At 50.0% G+C, this 18,590-nt stretch overlaps 6 protein-coding genes across 6 annotated transcripts; 2 read left to right on the plus strand and 4 right to left on the minus strand.

Annotated features, from left to right (window-relative positions):
- Positions 1 to 2,958: 2,958 nt before the first annotated feature.
- On the minus strand, positions 2,959 to 3,645 carry N7533_009495 (uncharacterized protein; the record flags this gene model as incomplete). The annotated part of the gene is made up of 1 exon (XM_057106145.1): positions 2,959 to 3,645. The coding sequence occupies one exon, from the start codon at positions 3,643 to 3,645 to the stop codon at positions 2,959 to 2,961; it is 687 nt and encodes a 228-aa protein (XP_056957594.1).
- Positions 3,646 to 4,737: 1,092 nt separating this feature from the next.
- On the minus strand, positions 4,738 to 5,292 carry N7533_009496 (GNAT family N-acetyltransferase; the record flags this gene model as incomplete). Its single annotated transcript, XM_057106146.1, has 2 exons — positions 4,738 to 4,845; positions 4,888 to 5,292. The coding sequence occupies 2 exons, from the start codon at positions 5,290 to 5,292 to the stop codon at positions 4,738 to 4,740; spliced, it is 513 nt and encodes a 170-aa protein (XP_056957595.1).
- A 1,516-nt stretch (positions 5,293 to 6,808) lies between these two features.
- Positions 6,809 to 9,347, minus strand: N7533_009497 (arrestin family protein; the record flags this gene model as incomplete). The annotated part of the gene is made up of 2 exons (XM_057106147.1): positions 6,809 to 7,522; positions 7,602 to 9,347. Coding segments are annotated over 2 exons (2,460 nt in total), but the record flags the coding sequence as incomplete, so codon positions are not given.
- Positions 9,348 to 11,989: 2,642 nt separating this feature from the next.
- On the minus strand, positions 11,990 to 13,155 carry N7533_009498 (uncharacterized protein; the record flags this gene model as incomplete). Its single annotated transcript, XM_057106148.1, has 4 exons — positions 11,990 to 12,405; positions 12,467 to 12,716; positions 12,909 to 13,034; positions 13,093 to 13,155. 4 exons carry the CDS (start codon positions 13,153 to 13,155, stop codon positions 11,990 to 11,992), a joined length of 855 nt encoding a protein of 284 aa, XP_056957597.1.
- An 857-nt stretch (positions 13,156 to 14,012) lies between these two features.
- N7533_009499 (uncharacterized protein) lies at positions 14,013 to 15,770 on the plus strand (the record flags this gene model as incomplete). Its single annotated transcript, XM_057106149.1, has 6 exons — positions 14,013 to 14,253; positions 14,288 to 14,394; positions 14,537 to 14,641; positions 14,699 to 15,346; positions 15,409 to 15,535; positions 15,592 to 15,770. 6 exons carry the CDS (start codon positions 14,013 to 14,015, stop codon positions 15,768 to 15,770), a joined length of 1,407 nt encoding a protein of 468 aa, XP_056957598.1.
- Positions 15,771 to 17,121: 1,351 nt separating this feature from the next.
- On the plus strand, positions 17,122 to 18,324 carry N7533_009500 (PIG-Y family protein; the record flags this gene model as incomplete). Its single annotated transcript, XM_057106150.1, has 1 exon — positions 17,122 to 18,324. The coding sequence occupies one exon, from the start codon at positions 17,122 to 17,124 to the stop codon at positions 18,322 to 18,324; it is 1,203 nt and encodes a 400-aa protein (XP_056957599.1).
- Between the last annotated feature and the right edge of the window lie 266 nt (positions 18,325 to 18,590).

Raw genomic sequence — 18,590 nt, forward strand, 5'->3', positions numbered from 1 at the left:
GGAAGCAGGGCAAAATCCCTCGACAGCCGAAACCTTGCTCATGATGCAATCAGTGGTTGTAGCGGCCGCTAGGGTTTGGGGGGATGTCCGGGGAGCACATGGGACGGGCATTTTAGGGCTTTGTTTTCCCGGTGGGGGTGGGAAGGGGAAGAAAGTCCGGGGAGTGGATAATACAAACAATATTGAATGGCCAAAGGGCGAAAAAAAAGGTGATACATACGAGTATTCAGATGGGGCTTATTGCTAAAAGGGAAAATAGGGCTACCATAAAGGCACTTAAAAAACTTTGCTCGGTAGGTACTCCGAAGCTTCCAGGGCTGGAGTAATTCCAATGCCGGATAGTGCGATACCTAGATTCATTCAATGTTTGGAACGCTAAATCCCTCCAGATGGCGCTAGTACATAGTCGCTAGAATTGGCCTCTGTCGCCGCGTTCCGTTTGGGCCAAGCCTTCATGGATGGACTTATCTAGCTTCTGGTTCTGCACTAGGGGATAGACAGATACTCCATCCTCGAGCATGGACACTGTACCTCAGCGGGCCATGGCGCAGTCGCGTCTCCGCTTGATAGTAATGACGCAGACGACTACTATAATTTTCTACTAGTACATGTCTCGCAAGCCTCGGGGTTGGTCGGACCCGGTGGGAAAATAAGATTGCGTGCCGTGTCGGGCGCTCATTGGGCCCGAAGTCAAAGAATACATTTTTGATATTTATGCAAAACTGTGTCAGGCCCCACAAATTGAAAGTTCAAGTTCAAGTCCCACCGGCAATCCTTCAGGCTGCTTGGTTAGGGATTATTAGATGATGAACAGGCAATGAAATGCCGCTGTCTAGATCGGGCAATCTCTCTGCACTCCGATCTGTCGTTGACCAGCCGCCGACAGTTGACAATGCATGCCGGTTTAAATCCGATCACGAGTGCATTGAGCACGTCGGCGCTTTGTAGTTCCACAGCCCCTCCTTTATGCTGACAAAAGTTCTTGCATCGACTCACGATCTCGACCCGCAACGGTCGTCGTTTGGCGTTCATATCTTAGCCCCAACGGATTTCAGACCTCTTTCACATGCGCCCACCATTATCTATCATCAACCCTGTCACTGGCAAGGTGAATTTTGATTGACCTTGGTGGCGCAATATCCTAACGTCGCAATACTGCTTTGGAGGGAGCTAGAGCCTTGCCTAGCATGTGGCCCCTCTAATTTCAACAGCCTGAGCCACCGACAAGGGGGGTCCGGCCCTTCACGTCTATTGTCTAGACTCTATAGACGGAGTCTAGAAGTTGATCCGAGCCCGACTGCGATAAGCGGATTAAATGTAAGTATAAACGTGTTCATTCCGTGCCACATCTGGCCTCGTTCGTTCGTTCGTTCGTTCGTCCGTGGCCCAACAAGGCGGGGCCTAGGTCTTTCGACAGGAATCTTCCGATTTCTCCCTTGTCTGAAACGATATGATTGCTTCCTTCTGATCGGTACAAACTCTATCGCATAAAAAGGAAAAGTAAAAGCCAAGACAAAACCCAAGCTTTAAGCCTCGCGATCTGGCCACAATGATTTGCAATAATCAAAAGTTTGGCTTGTGGTCTGAATTGTCGTAAGCCAGTCGTCTCGGTACTTTGCTGTTTTTTTTATCTGTAATTCGTCATGAAAAAGTAGCAAACACCAGGTCAAATTGTTTCCCCAATGGAGAAGAGAGCCAATCGTATCCACTGGATCACAACATAGCTAGCCTTTGACGTGGACCTTCCCCGGCTTATAACGGTTACTATTTCCCGTTGCATGATAACTGGTGGGTTCCAGCGATTCTGAAAATACTCCGGAACAATACTTCCACTAGCAATTGACAATCTTCCCTCTTGAAGGAATGATCAAACCATGGTCCCATTGATCCTCCGCACACGGTCTGTGCGGAAATTGAGCTTTCGGGTGGAGTACCGAAGCCACTTCCGCCAACCCACCACCGCAACCCACCAGAAGGGGTGGCATGCATGGGTGGGAATCAAGCGAGGGGGTGAAAAGAACGAAGGAAGCCACAAAGAAGCAAACGAAACACAAAGTAATTACAGAACGATCGGCACAGGCCTCAGCCGAAACACCGGGAAGGCCCTGCAGATCAAGTGATTCTGGCGTTAGCAATTATCCGAGACCAAAGGAGGCTGTTCAGCCGATGGATCCACTGGCGGTAGTGATTTGGAATTGATCAATAGATCGGCTTAAGGGCCTTTAGACGAGTGACAATACGAATACTAATATTAATATTAATATTAATGCGAATACGATATACCCTCGGCACAAGAAAGAGAATTGTATCTGTCTGATAAAAGAAAATCGAGAAATTCCAGGTCAAAACTGGACTCGGACTCGGAGGTGTACCCTCAACTAGTCAAGCCTATCGCTCCTTGTCTATGATAGAAATGACCTGCAATCGGCTGCAGAACAGCGCTAGAAATAACAAGGAGTTCCCGTCCCTGGAAGCCACCCTATTCGACAGCATAAATGAAAAATAAAGGTCGAGGACCCAACGGGATGAGGAAACTCGTCACCCCCCCCAAAGCCGGCATTTCTTGCCAGGTATGCCCTATCAAAGAAGGGAAGTCAAACGTCATTGGGGTTGGCAATGCATTGCCGAGTGAGGTGCATTGCCGATCTGTTTCGGGTGTTGGGCCCATGCAGAGTTCTTACCTAGCCTTTTCACGTGAACAGATTGTATTTGGGACGGGATCTAATTGCATGAAAGCTACGTAGTCCCAGTTGCTCTGAACAGAGTCTGTGGGAATGTGCCTATGTGCGATACTGACAGATATCACACGCAGGGTTTACGGTAAGCGATAATGGGGAAGTTGGGGGCCGTTGCTAGGCTGAATGATTATTATTCATCGGTTGATGTTGTCTATATACGGGTGACTGGGCCGACTAATTGTCGAAGGGATATTTTGATTGATCACTGTTGAGACTCAGCTCAAAATCGTACTTCTGGTCGAGTGGTGATGCGCTTGGGCGAGTATATTGGTGGTAGAGTTGTGTAGCGAGGACCAGGCTTTCGAGATGTCTTGGTCGGGAAAGAAAGTCCCGGAAGGTCGCCTAGGCGAATGCTTAGTCTCGAAGTCGCCCGTTTCCGACTGAGTGACGATGGTTCAATCTCTTGAGTGGTTGATGACACTGACAGCTGACTAGAAGTTTGCTGGGATATGGTGATCAAACTTCGCAAATAGTGGAAGGATTCCTCTTCTGCAAAGTGATCCTCCTTGGTACTGTCAGTGGCAATGGATTGCGTGGTTGCGGTAGTCACGAGTGATGGCGTGGACGATCTTTGGGATCTTGGCGTCGTACTTGCAGATGATTGACTGACACTTGCAGCCAACACGGCGAGCTGGTTAACAATCATCTCAGTGTCGCTGCAACATGGTGCGTCCCTCTTTGTTGTTGGTGTGACGTGGATATCAGGGGACCGTGGTGTTCGTGTGATTCGAGTATTGGCCGCGTCATTCTCATTTATTTCATCATTTATTTCATCATTTATTTCATCATTAATTTCTGATGTTTCAATGGTTGATGCTGCATCTCTCTTGAATTGGCAACGTCGGGTGATCAAGGCCCAAACAGCGGACCAGGGAGCCCGGCAGTTGTGCAATATCAAGAGTCTCATATTGCTAAAGTGATACACTAAAGCTGTAACCGAATGAGCGATGAAGCAAAGTAATGTGATTTGTCGAAGTTCTTACGTCTCAGGTGATCAAATGCAAGGTCAAATACACCTGACAATGTTTATTTGGATCTTGATCTGGATCTGGATCTGGATCTGGCTGAGTCTGGTTGAATCTGTGCAGGCGAGAATCTGAAATTCAGAGTTATAGCTAAGCGTACCTAGGTACTCCGATCTCAAATATAAAGACTTCCAAAGATTACCCGGAAACACAGTAGCCCACCTTGAAAGACCATATAATCAAAATAGAGCTCTATCCAGTCTGCCATCGCCCGGCAATCCCAGCGCAAATCCGAAAGTCCACATTTAAATCGAACCAGACCCGCAACACCGGGAGATTTCCAGGGACCAAGAGCCACCAACACGGTACCATCAAAAGAGCCCCCCCTAATACATATACACTTCAATCCAATCTAATCTAACCCACCCGGCAACCCACCTATCTCACTTCCGAATAACGAACCTCGTCGTTCGCTGGTCATCTGTGCTGCTGACTGCGGCCGCATATGCAGGTGTCCCACCCATCCACCCCCATCCGCACAGACGCGAAGCTTATCCATTGCGACATGTCATATGCAACATGTATGATCGCCCGGCGAGGGGGGGGACAAACGCGATGAGTGTGGCGGCGGAGCTTTCTTCCCTGGCCGCGCTTGCGGCGATAAAGTTTTCACCATGATCTGCCCATTTGTGGGTCACGATAGGGTCGTTCGACAATCGGGATGGCGGATGGGTCAGAGCGTTTTTTTCTAAGGCGGGTTTGGAATTTGGCGGGGGCTGGAGATTGAGCTTCTGTCGAGGTCCGGGCTTGGGGTTGGGTTGATGCATTCGTTCTATTTGCCTTTCTTTCTCGTCGGTGGTAAACAAACGGTTTTCAAGGCGGTGACATCTGCATTGGGATAGTGTGAAGTGGTATGTTAACTAGTGAGTGATAGATAAACAGTTGCGTTTCTACTGGGATGAGAAGGGTGTATTGAATGGCATTTGATGCTGAATGCGTTGCTGTAATTATCAGGTCATAGCGCTTGCGTTGAGTTACGCAAATTTCCGAATCCCAACCGCGAGCATCACTTGGTTTGGGGATTTCTCGTCATACAATAGAGCTGTAGGAACAGCCGCGCGGAGGAAATTAGTAAAGTCCAACTAACGACGAACTTTTATAAAAGAGCATCAATCAACACGTACCATGCAAGCATCATCTCCGTCACGACACTCCATCTCCCGACTCATCTCAAACCCCATCCCCTCATAGATCTGCACATTAGGCACATTTTTCGAGCTCTCCAAGTAACACTTAATGCCCTCCTGATCCGCTTGCTTCGTAACCGTCTCAAATAGAAGTTTCCCAATCCCCTTCCCTTGCGCCTCGGGACTAACAGCCACGATATTACAGAAATAGTATCCCCGCGGGTCGTCCCAGATTTGGGCCTGGGCCTTCTGCTGATTCTCTTTCCAGATCCAATAGCGGTTCGTGCGCAGACCCCCGTGTCCGAGATATCGTATGTTGGTGAGGAATTGGTTGAACGAAAGGACCCACCCTTGGTACCAGGTGTACCAACTTTCAGGCTGGGCAGCTGGCTGAGGAGCCATCCAACAGGAGACTCCAAGGACCGGGAAAGATTGTGAGTCCTTCGCGGTGGCTGTGTCCTTGGCTACTTGGAAGATTGCATTGTTGATACCCCAGCGGCAGCGTGCTGCAAGCGAGTCATAATTTCGTTTTTTGCTGAACTTTATGTATCGCTTTCCCCGTTAGGGTAACGGTAGGTCGGTGGCCGACCGCGTTACGAGGAGAATGATCTTAGTATGGAAACCTCCAGCATTGAGCATGTCTATATCTAGTGGAGCGGGATTGCATACCGTGGACGCATCAAACACCCATTTGTAGTATGGGTCATCTTCGAAAGCTCTTTGAATCACTTGGATTGCACCGGGGATATCATCCTCGGTTAGGGGACAACTTCAATCGTCATGGTGAATATTCAAGTTGTTGAAGATTTCCTAACACGAATGAAGGTTTGTCTTTTGAAGGCGGCAAATCGGGTTCTTGGATGAGCCCTGGAGTGCTCAGGCGTTGACCCCGCCAAATCAGCAAGGGCCCGAGAGGCTTGATGTCGGTCAAGCTCTCAGCTCTTTCACCACGTAGGAATATACCCGTATGCGAGATTTCAACTGGGCAAGCGTGGCTTATAGCTGATAGAATGCCGAGATGTGGTAGTTAGATGAGCTCTAGGATGAGGTGAAGTCGACGATGAATGATAGAGTAGCTGTGGTCCATCGATGTGGGGAGGTTCCAGAGTTTAGATGCCTAGGCATCTTAATCAGGGAAGGCAGCTGGAAGCGGGCACGCTTATCGCTATCTGCGGGGATCCCATCCGACCCTCAGTGGGGTGCCTATGTGCCAAATCTGAAATACTTGAAACCTGGTCAAAGATATAGTATTTAGACATATACTGTTAGAACTTGAATGCAGGGTGCTATGGAATAGTACTGTATCGATTCAAAAAGTATTGTTGTGACCACCGCAGTTAAGGCTCCAACGAATGCCATCATTGGATTCCAAGGTTCTGATACTAGTTTCGTCTAGAGCAGCTCATCTTATTAAGAGAGATATAACTCTAAACAGGAAGGCGTGGCGCGAGAGAGAAAATGATGTTATGGAATCGACGGTCCTTAGGAAACTTTGAACGATGGGAGTTACACTTGAGTTTGTGTGATCTCAAAGATGAAGAGATAGTAAATGAGATAGAAGACCATGCACGCAAGGAAACACCTCCACGCCTTTTGCCCAATGATATGAACAGAGAGACATCTGAACCGGACCCGATATGCCAACAAACCCCGAATCCGAATCCGAATCCAACCTAACCCAACCCAACCCCAAACAGAACGCATTTGTAAACAATCTGAGAAACAGAAGATGAATTCCAAAACCAAAAAAAAAAATCTATAAGAAAAAAGAACAAAATAAGGAAACGCTTTGAAAGGAATGGACCTCCGTACACCGTTTCCGGTATGAAATTTCGTTGCTTCATGGCTAGGATAATCGTAAAAGGGTGAATCAATACACCGTACTGAGTTGGAGAATTGAAATAGGAATCCGAACCGATCACGTCCTGGCGAGATCCTCAATTCGAATCCACTCCCTGGGTACATCCATACTGCGGTTGACCCGGCCACCTGGGGTGAGGGGGACATCAACACGGCCCCGTCCCCGATCGTCGTCATCTTGGTCCTCGTAGAACGATAGCCGCGAGAAATAATCTTCCAAGATAGCCTCGCGATCCGCATTCCCAACAATTGTCGTATACTCTGGAGGAGGAGTGACAAGTGGAGGCGGAGGAAGTAGGTCTTCAAAGGCAGGAGGGGCAAATGAAGGGGCCCGCAGTAGATGCATTGGGCGAGGTACCTCCGAAGGTCCAGGTGCCGCGGCGGGGTTGTGCTCTCGTTCGTTGTTGGGCTCGTGGGCCAAATGTGCTTGAGGTGGGCGGGCCAGGCCGCCAGAGCCGTTCGTGAAGCTTCGAGAAACTGGGCCGATGGAGCCGCGACGGTTGAGGCTGAGATTCGTGCTGGACTCTTCGCGGTCAGAACTGGACTGCGCCGCTGAGTTATCTCTTGGTGTCATGGGTGCTCCGGGGCAGCCGCATTCGAACTCCTGGGCGGGTGGTTCTGGTTCGGCTGCAGGTCTCGTGTAGGCCGGGAGATAGATGTTTGCTTGTGTGGCTTTACAGGACAGAATGTGGAAGGGTGAATCGATGGAAATCTCGAAATGTCTGCGTTTGGTAGGATCCCTTTCGTCGACCTTGGAAAGACGAAGGACAATCTAAACATGTGTAAGTATTCATGTTCAATTTAGAAGCTCAATTTAAAAGCGAGGAGATAAAAATGTCAAGACCACTTACCTTGATCCAATGGTTGATTTGAATGTTTTCGTAGGTTGTGTCAAAATGGAGGCGTTGTGCTTCGTCGCGACCTCTCATCTCATGGCAGCTCGGGAGTTGTACATTGAATTCCATTTCTGTTGGTCCAACACCGTTTTCAGTCGAGAGGTTGCCTAGTAAGTTGGTCCGGGATCGATCCACGATCTCCTCGCCCCTTGCAGCAGCCGCACGATGGTCCCAGTCGATGCCTCCACCTGCAGTTACACGCATGGAACTGCCGGGGTATGTGCTCGTACTGGCGGACTCCGCTCGCTTCTCAAACAACAAGACCTTTTTGGCGGGTTGCAGTCGATGGACACTCTTGTCGGCGGTCCAGTGCTGGATGTTCTCGGTTACATAGACCTTGATTCGATGGCATTCGACCTTGGCAAGTGGTGTCAACTTAAATGCGATAGGAATCTGAGAGCCCATGGGGAAGGATTTTCCAGAAATCACAATGTCGTAGTGGAGCTGATCCTCCCAATTTCGAGAAATCGCAATTGGTTCGACCTGTTCTAACGATCCCTCAGCGGGGGTGCGAATGACGGGAATCTCCATTGTGCCGAGCAGGTTGGGGCGGAAAGCGCCGGATCGTTCGACAATAGCTTCCAGGTCATATCTCACAGATCCCAGGTCTGTTTTGATTGTTTCTGGCAAAGACCCATCGATTGGGAACTCAAAACTATACAAATAGTCACCAACCGGAAACATCCGGTAGTTGCGCTGTTGCTGAGTCGGAAGACCTTGAGGTGTGTCATTGCGACTGAAGCTTCGAGAGTGGCCGCGGGTGGTCTGTACGGAAAGACGCTTGGGGTCTCGTACGTTGGTCGGGCCAAGGTTGGTGGTTGATCCGCTCTTAGAGAAGAGCTCCCGAGTTGTCGCAGAGACACCCTCCTTGCCAGGTACTGGGGAGGTGGGTTTGGCGTGTTGGTAGTAGTGTGCGCCATAGTCATTCTGCATCAAAGCCGTATCGCCATGGTTGAAATAAACTACACCGTGGGTAAAAAGATCTTTCTTATCGTGGAAATGAATCTTCTTGGGCGGAATACCATCCGGCCAATCGGTTTGGGCATGTCCGCGGAATTGAATGGAGATCTTTTTGATCTTGACACTCTTAGTGATCTTGAGATGGATCTGACCTCGCAAGATCGCTGATTTTTTAGAACTTGGATCCTGCTGATCGTAGCCTTGAAGATAAAGCACTGGTTCTGTCAGGGCAATACCAACAGTGAGTCCGCTACCCGTCGCAACGATCTTCTCATTGCGCAACGGGGGGAACGGAGTGCTCAGCTGGGGTACAGCACTAGCCGCTTCGGCCACTGGCCGGGGGAAAACCTCTGTCGCCATCATTGAATCTGTGGGTATCGCACCTATTTCCGATTGTGTTGAGAAGAACGAGGTCGAGTCTCTCGGGGAGAGGATGATTTCGGATACCGGCCGAGTGCCACGGGCGCCACTACAGCGCGGGTTGGTTTGGTGTGGGGGCGCGGGCGACTGGACACCCGACGACCGCAGGCGAAGGAATCGCTTCGCGTTTTCGCGTGGCCCCGCCAGCTTTCTGAGTAGAGAGCCCCGCCGGGTTTGTTTTGGGAACTGTTCTTCGACGTTCAAGCACACCGAACGGCGGCGGATGGACCGGGTTCGGATAAGGTTGGAGAGCGATAACGAAGGGACAGCGAAGTATTCGGACGGAGCAAGATCGCTGATAGAACCCGACCGCGATGAAATCTGCGGGGGGGATAATGTGAGCAGCCATCATTGTGGAGTTTGGCGCATAGTGTGTGAGATGGGGAAAATCTGGGACAGAGGTATGTCTTTTTTTCTTCTTTCTTTTGTTTACTTCTTCCTCTCTTCACCGGAGAAAGGAGGAATCCTCTTTTCCTTTCTCCTGCGACGGATTGCGAACCACAGGCGCGTGTTTCGCAAAAGGCCGTCGTAGGAATGCGGGGGGGGGGGGAGGTGGTCCAGGAAGGCCAGATGGTTCTTCACGGGGAATTCCAGACCCAACGAGAGGAGGCCACGAGTGAAAGGGAGGGAGTCAAGAGGCAAGAAGGGGGAACACAAGAATTAAGACGACTTACAGATGAGGATATTAATGGGGTGTGTGGTTGCTTCTTTGCAATCCCTTGTGCACCCCCCTTCGATTCAGATCAACCACGCAAGGAGCACACCGATCTTTGTGCAGGAAGAGATGGAATTCTTGGGGGCGCTGACTTCATAAGCACGGGTCCTCGACTCCGGTGATCATCGCCGCGCAGATCTCTTGGAGGGCGTATTGGATTGGCTGTGGGGCAATGAATTGTGGTTCCCGACTTTTCTGCGTGTTGGCGCTCCGTAATGTGGCGCAAATGATTAAAGTGGCCGAGAGTTGGGCAGTCACAAATGGAAAATGGTGAAGAAAAAAGAGGAAAAAGAAAAAAAGAATTGGGAGGTCATTCATGAATAATGAAACAGGGGGCAATGGGTAGAAGTAGAAACGGGGATCCACTGAGAGGAGTGGAGTTGGTGAGAGAGCCAGACCCGATCGATGATGACATGATACTCTCAGCTAGCGAACGAGTTCAAATCCGGCTTGACTTTGCAGTGTATTCTACCGTGTACTCTGGTTTACAGAGTATACACAGACTAGATGTAGATCAGATCAGATCCCTTGCAATCTCAAGTTCGGCATTTTTATCAATGTCTCAGAGGTACAGTATACCGTCTATACTACAGTATACTACTGTTCAGTATGCTGCCAGTACTTACGAAATCACCGAGTCACCATATCACCGAGGCGGACTAAACGAACTACCCTCCGCATGACCTGACTACATAACCCAGACCGTGGTCCATGGTCCATAGTCTATTCCCATTTACCCAAGCCAATTCAATCAACCTAATTCAACAGCAAATACATTTCCGCCTGGATGACTCAAACAGGCAACACGGATGCTCGGCATCGCATCCCTGTTCGCCCCCCGCACTGCCAGAGGCTCACTTCCGGACTACAAAGTACAGTGCATGCAAATCGATGGATTGTCAGTTCCGAGGTTCATACCGACACCCTCCTGACCCAAGGGACCAGTGCTTAAATGCGGGCCCTGATTTTCAGAGTTTGCTTTTGCTGCACGAGCTCTGACCTCCAGCCCTCACGTCGAGGAACGAGCATAGGACAATCTTCTGTGAATGGTCGGAGGTACTACCCCGCGGAGAAAGAATATACTCAAGAAGAATATAGTCTCCTGGCGTGGGACAATGTACTGTAAATCGACTATGTGAGTGCCCAGGTGGATATGGAAGATTTTACGGGGATAGTTGTGGTGGCAGGGCAGTGGCAGGGCAATGACAGGATGCTTGGCCCGAAGCAGAGACATTGCTATCTGCGCCTTCTTGAGACTTTGGGTCAGATGCTCATGCGAGTCTAGAAGGTCCGAGTCTGGATACATAGACTAAATGCCAGTCACTCCACAGATTTCAAGTCAAAATCAAGACGGTAGTTCTTGCGGGTCCGTGGCTGTGATGACCTCATCGCGGCCGGACAAGCCCCGATGTCAACGCGGCCTCCGCCTTGACGTGGTGTTTTGCTGTCGGAATCCCTGCCCGCGCGGGGAGAGGAGGGTGAGCTAACTATAGTCTATAGTAAAGAGGACAGGGCATGGAGGTGATGAACGGACCTCGCTAAACCTGCCTCGTTCCTGGAATCAACGACCGTGACCGGATTTAATCCTAGCCTCCGATGGAGATGGAGATGGAGATGGAGATGGGGTTGTTCAGCCCTATTCTATACGTCACTTTTGATATCGTAGCCCCGCCCTGATCGCCGAGGCTTTTCTCTTGGGTCTATCATCCTGGGTGATGTGGTCGCACATACTATTCCCATACCACTGATGGATACGGAGTTACGGAATACTAGCCTCCCCACGGAAAGTGACAGGTCGAGAAGAGAGCTGGGAATCTCTGTTCAGTTCGACCAGCGGTCAAGAATTATTCCAGAGAGCGCTTGACCGTAGACAGAGCTACTAGTGCTTTGTTGGAGATCAAAAATACATCATCTTGATCTTGCCCGTCTCCGCCTACCACATGTTGAACTTGGAAAAGCAAATGATCCAGCGGGGAAAAGGGTCCCATAGACTTAGCCAATTACCAAGCAACGATCATCTTTGCGATGCATCGATTGGCCTAGTGACACAAACATGGCACTATCCTCAGTAGATCTAATTAGTGCTACTAGTGCAGAGTGCATGCGCATGTAGATCATAGGGGAACGACTTCGGATGTGTCTTCCCCTCCCCCGATCAGGTACTAGTACTATACAATTTCTTTGGCAGACGGGCAATTTCTTATTTGTTTTTTTTTCCGTGATCCGCAATCTATCATGCTCTCGATCCTCAAGAGAACCAGTTGTCATCCAGCTCGCTAATATTCATCAAACTGTCCCCTTCCAAATGGTTCAGATCTCCACCTTCTCCAAAATTCTCTGTTTCCATGAACAAATCGTCGAAGCTGGATTCCCCAGGACCCATCATGTCGTCTGTTCCGCCTTGCTCGGTGAATAGATTGGCGTCTCCATCTGTCCTGTCTAATTCCATATCGAATGCACCCCCGCCAGCAGGCGTGGGGATTGTATTCTCGATCGAATTCTCCACCGGCATCGAGGCGTTAGGCTTTTCGGCACTGCCAAAGGTCGTTCCAGAAAGGAAGGCTTGATTGCCTGTGTCGTCGTTTCCAAAGTCAAGATTGAGGTCAAAGGTGTTTGCGCCTCCAGTGTCATTCAGAACGGAATCAAAGTTGATCTCTTGGGTCCCTGCCAATCCTTGATCGGTCGGCACACTAGTAGCTTGTTCATTTTCCACTTTCACCGGTACATCCTCCTTCAGCTGAGGCTCCGGTATGGTGGTGGGGGGCTGCTTGCGGCTCTGGCACTGTCGGTTCTTCCTCCTTCAGGTCCGCTTTTTCGGGACTTGGGGATTTGGCGACAGGTTGTGATGGTGGTTGAACCTGTGCTGGAATATTCAGATCCGCATCGCTCATTGCCACATCTTCTGTAAGCTGCGGTGCGGACTCCCGGGCCTTGATAGCTTCATAGTCCTTTTCCAAAAAGGCCTTGGCGATAAACTGCGATACGTCAGGAGAATGTCGGAAGTTGAAAAAAAAGGATGAAAAGTAAAAAAAAAAGTAAAAAAGTCAAAATGAAATACAACATCAATGAGTAGAAAGAACAAAAAGAAACTTGAATCAATCAAATCAAGGCTTTTGATGTGTCTCTCAGCGACTACGTAATCGCTCCGAGCATCCAATCGGACTCACAATTTGCTCTGAGAGATTATCCAGGGCCGACTGGAAGCTCTCATAGTAGGAAGGGATGGATCGTTGCAGATGTGTGCTTGATGGGACTGAACCATTTTTTCTAAACAGTCGTCCAGTATCCAGTAGCTTGTATGTAGTCAGTTAGCAAATGGTTCAAGTAAATCTCTGAGGAGGGAAGTAATACGGTGCGCTCGACCAGCATGGACAGCTCGCCCAGGGAGTCGGGATTAGAATAATTGGTGGTCATGGGGACGATAAAATAAAAGTTCTTTCTTATTCTCAAGGTAGAGTGGGAGTAAAGTCAAGTAAATAGGTGAATGAAACAAGGGGAAGCACAGAAGCGGGAGTTGGGCGATGGTTGTACACGGTGAACTAGACCCGTTGAAGTTAGTTCAGCTTCTCTTTCTCTGGTCTCTTTCCCTCTCCCCCCCCACCCCTGCTTAACTCTCCCTTACAACTTCTTCCTTTTCCCCTGCTTCTCGTTTTTTTCCTTGTTGTTCGCGGATCGAAGCGACTCTAGTGCGTGTGTGCGTGTGTGCTTTTGCCATTTCTTGCATTTTCTCGCCTTGGTCTCCTTGGATCTTGAATCTCCCGGCCTCAGCGCTACTTCACTTTCCTCTTCGTCCATCACACCCCCCCAAATCCATCTCGACACGAAACAAATCGAACGATCGAATCCAATCAACGTACCCCTCCCTCGTCTACCCCTCGGTACCTTTCATCATACTTCGTCCTTTCTCTTGTCGAGATTCGAGCTTCGATAGCCATTACCTGTCTCTGTCCTCTCTTAGTCTTCCCTTTCTGGTGATTGCTTTGTTTGGATCGTGCAAGCTTGGCCTTTGATTGGACTTGGCTACCTGACACCCCGCGGGCCCCCTTTGACAACAAAAATATTATCAGACATATAATTTTATCAGCTGCATTTCCACGATCGTGACTTTTCTGTGACGAACGTTGCTCTACATCTTCGCATCGCTCGAATTCCCTCGATTCCCATTCATCTCCTGGCCACGCCTTCGAGGTATTTTTGCATCAGTCAACTGCTATATCATCGCTCTTTCTCCCCGATCGCTTTCATCCAAAATATATCAACACCTATACACGATGGCCGAGAACGCTTCCGCTACCACTCCCTCCACCCTGCCATCGGCTCCTCAGCCTGCTGCCGCCGCTCAGAATCAGCAGTATGATGCTGCCCAGGGCAATGGCCAGGCCAACCCCTCCCACATGCCTCCCCCGCCACGGCCCCCGGTGATCATTCCCCAGAATAACAACCCCATTCCCACCGCGATGGGTTCCCCCCATGTCTGGCAACATGATGTCCCCCACAAGCGCTGGTGGCTATGTCCGCCGCGCTGCCCCCGAGCCTAACAAGAGAGCCCTCTATGTTGGGGGTTTGGATCCTCGCGTGACCGAAGATATTCTCAAGCAGATCTTTGAGACTACCGGTCACGTTGTGAGCGTGAAGATCATCCCTGACAAGAATGTGAGTACACAGGGAGATGGTCGACCCACTGCTACTCCAATGAGAGACCAACAAGGCATATCGATGAATATGCAAGATGTAGGGTTTCTGCACCGGATAGCTCGGTCTCCATCAACGCTCGAATTGGGCTAACGTTTCCCAGCAATTCAACACCAAGGGTTACAACTACGGCTTCGTCGAGTTTGACGACCCCGGTGCGGCTGAGAGGGCTATGCAGACTCTGAATGGCCGCAGAATTCACCAGTCGGTTAGTTGATTACCCGATTTAAACTCTTGACCCCATCTGACATCGCATTTCTTGCAGGAAATCCGTGTGAACTGGGCGTACCAATCCAACAACACCAATAAGGAGGACACCTCCAATCACTTTCACATCTTCGTCGGCGACTTGAGCAATGAGGTCAATGACGATGTTCTGACTCAGGCTTTCTCTGCCTTCGGCTCTGTCTCTGAGGCTCGTGTGATGTGGGATATGAAGACTGGACGCTCTCGTGGATACGGCTTTGTCGCTTTCCGTGATCGCACCGATGCCGATAAGGCGCTTAACGCAATGGATGGCGAGTGGCTGGGCTCTCGTGCTATCCGCTGCAACTGGGCCAACCAAAAGGGCCAGCCTTCCATCTCCCAACAGCAGGCCATGGCCGCCATGGGCATGACCCCTACCACCCCATTCGGTCACCACCACTTCCCCACCCAGGGCATCCAGAGCTACGACATGGTCGTTCAGCAAACCCCGCAGTGGCAGACTACCTGCTACGTCGGTAACCTGACCCCTTACACCTCCCAGAACGACTTGGTCCCCCTGTTTCAGAACTTTGGATATGTTCTTGAGACGCGTCTCCAGGCCGATCGTGGATTTGCTTTCGTCAAGATGGATTCCCATGAGAACGCTGCGATGGCCATCTGCCAGCTGAACGCGTACAACGTCAATGGTCGCCCCCTAAAGTGCAGCGTAAGTCTTTAAGCCAATTATTATTTTGAACGCCCGATTTGCTGACCTTATACTCTGGACAGTGGGGTAAGGATCGTCCTCCTACCGGACAGTTCGACAACTTTTCTCCGCAGCAGGCGAATGCCACTTTCCCCAACAGCCCCGGCTTCTTCCCCCAGTATGGTGGTCCTGCAAACCCCATGAACCAAGGTATGTCTCCGAATTTGAATGTCTCAAAAACATCATGTGCTAACTGAAAGATGTAGGTCCTGCCCCTGCTGGTCGAGGCTGGGACCAGGGTGCAAACAACTTTGGTGGCCCTGGCATGCCCGCTCAAGGCTTCCCCCAGGGAAATGCTGCAGGTTTCGGCCGTGGCCAACCCATGTCCCCGTCTGGAAACTGGGACCAGGGCAACAACAACTTCAACGGAGGCTACCAGGCGTAGATCTTCATTGACTATTCTTGATTGTTATTGACATCTTGCCGCAAATTACACTGGCTATGATTAATATAGCACGTGTGAGACTCGGTACAATGTCCTGGCACTGGCTGTCAACCGGCCGAACTTTTTTCTTTTGACTTTTTGCCAGTCATCCTCTCATCACCCACCTCCTTCGACCTACTCCCCTCCCCTCTCACTTCTGTCGTTCTAATTGTTGAAATTGTCTTTCAAGTGGATTTCCCGAGCGATCATTTGCTTTCTTCTGAATGGAATTTGTGTGTTGTCCACCGAATACCCCCAAGTCCACTTTGTTGGTTCGATCTTTCTTTTACCCTTTTGAGTGTGCAAGCCCTTGGATGTTTGATTGGAGTGCTGTGCCCCCCAAAATAAAAGCGATCTTCCCTACTCTCTTTCTATACTCATTTGCCCTTCGACATGTTCTTGTGAATTTTTTTGTTTAGTTGTTATTGCATCGCTTCTCCAGTACGTGTATTATTGTGCTGTGCTGAACCTGCTTCTTGTCCTTTCTTTTCTACTTTTCTTTTTCTTAGGCCCATATTTTTTCATTGTTTGATACTGCTTCTTCGTTACTCAAAACCATGCTTCTTTACCCCCCGCTTCCTTTTTCCTCCCCCCTTTCCCACAGGCTGCTCGGTTCACAATTTGTCCTGGTGGGAAGTTCTCAATTTTCTTTTTCTTTCCTCTGAAGTATTCGTATATGCCCGTTATGAGTTCCTTTGTCGTGCTTGACACCATCGGTCGTTGTGATTCTTTCCTATCTCATGCCTGCTGGCGTTCTAGCCGATATACCAATTTGCCTTTTTATCTATACTTATGTCCCTCTTCTACCTTGTTATTCTTCCCCCACCCTGGTCTAGAGTTTTTGACCGCTGGCTCTGTTGTCCCACCCACTTTGCGTTCGTGCACGGTGCCCGATTATTGCAGTTGGTGCTACCAGGTATCTGTATGTAGTCAAATCTATTAAGCTCACATAGGACAATGCTACGGCTTGCTAAGAAATGCCGGCGAGGAATGGAAAAAATACCCATCTAGATTAATGTATTCTAAATAGTCCCTTTCTAGTCTCCTGATTCCCCGTAAGCAAATAGCTAGTTACTACTACTAGTTCTATGATCATCATGCTGACTGTAAACAATAACTGTGTGCCTGAGGCCACTGATTCAGTTCCCGCCAATCCGCTACCTCTACCCCGTACCCACCTCGTCAACGCGGCCTATGATGGAACACGTCCCCGGGCAACCATCTTTCACCCAGAGCGAAACCCACCAATGCTGGGTGACTGAATCACGGAGAGCTGACGGTTCAGCTCACCGTTCCCCCCCACACCACACCAATGGACAATGGCGGAAGCAACAAGGCGGAACTCGCAGCGGTCGACGAACTATCCAATCGCACACGATCCGGCAGCGCAAGCAGCGGCCATAAACGAAGTCTCTCTGGCTCCCTCCTCTCCCGACTATCCTTCCTCCGCATGAGCCAAGCCACCCAATCGGAATCGAGTCCGCACGCCATGGAACAACATGGCGAAGGCAACGCCGACGACCACCTCAACTCCAACATCCCCCCAATGAACAGCGAGAAGTCATCCAGCGCCAAGGCAATGTCAGCAGCGATACAGCAACAGCGCCGAACACGGAGGCGGCGGGGCTCACTGCGCAAGACGGCACTGCTGGGCACAAGGCTGGAATCAAGAGATAAACGCGCAGCGGCGAGGGGGGCATCTGCGGAGACCATTCGAGGAGGCGGGGAGCCAACTCGACCGCAGGCAGAGGATGTGCCGCGCTCACTACGAGAACAAACCTCCCCTCCCCTCCCAGGCGATTTCAATACCACGAGACGCGGCTTCGGCGAGGAAGATGGCGCCGATGCGCAGCCGAGCTGGTTCAGCACGAATACAGCGCGAAAGATTCTCCGATCCTCCGGTGTGCGCCAGAGGCAGGGATTACCGCCGCAGAACAACGGCGCAAACAATAATACCAAGAATCATATGCTGGGCGATGAGATCGGCACGGACGATGAGGAGCTTGTTTCTTTCCCGCGGATTGGCGCGAATATTGGGTCTAATGGCAATGCTTCGAGTAAAAATCCTGTTGCGGGTTCTCTTCACATTCCGACTCAATCGTCTGGGTCTGATGGCTATGGATATCCCCCTCTCTCGGTGGATGCCGCGTACCGACCTGTTCATCGCAAAGCATCGCCGTTATCGACGCACTCGGCGGAGATGAAGAGTAATTCTGGCGATATAACGTGGGATTATTCGGAGACGGAGTGGTGGGGGTGGATTATTTTGGTTGTGACTTGGTTGGTCTTTGTCGTGGGGATTGGGAGCTGTTTTGAAGTTTGGAGCTGGGCTTGGGATGTTGGTGAGACGCCGTATGCGCCGCCGGAGTTGGAGGATGATCCTACATTGCCGATTGTTGGGTATTATCCTGCGCTGATCATTCTTACGGCTGTCATGTCATGGGTTTGGGTCATTGTTGCTTGGGTGGGCATGAAGTATTTTAAGCATGCTAATATTTCTGGGGATGATAGTTGATTGGGTTGGGTGTACTTGAGGTTTCAAGCTTTTTGTACGATTTACATTGATACCAGGCATTTTTTATCTTCTAATTAGACTTTTCTTTCTTTCTTTCCTACGACCCATTCAAGTTGGGGCACTACTAAGTAGACACCCCATTTGGCTATCTGAACACCCTAACTTTTACATTTAGAAACGGTGCTGTATGCCCAGGTATGTATTACCACGGGTTCGGTCCTAATTAGAATATAAAATTAGTTTATACACACTTTCAAGGTTTTTGG

This window comes from Penicillium manginii (genome assembly GCF_028828005.1).
Source record: "Penicillium manginii strain IBT 31320 chromosome Unknown utg000006l:1.0-4164085.0:1.0-4166146.0, whole genome shotgun sequence".
NCBI lineage: Eukaryota > Fungi > Ascomycota > Eurotiomycetes > Eurotiales > Aspergillaceae > Penicillium > Penicillium manginii.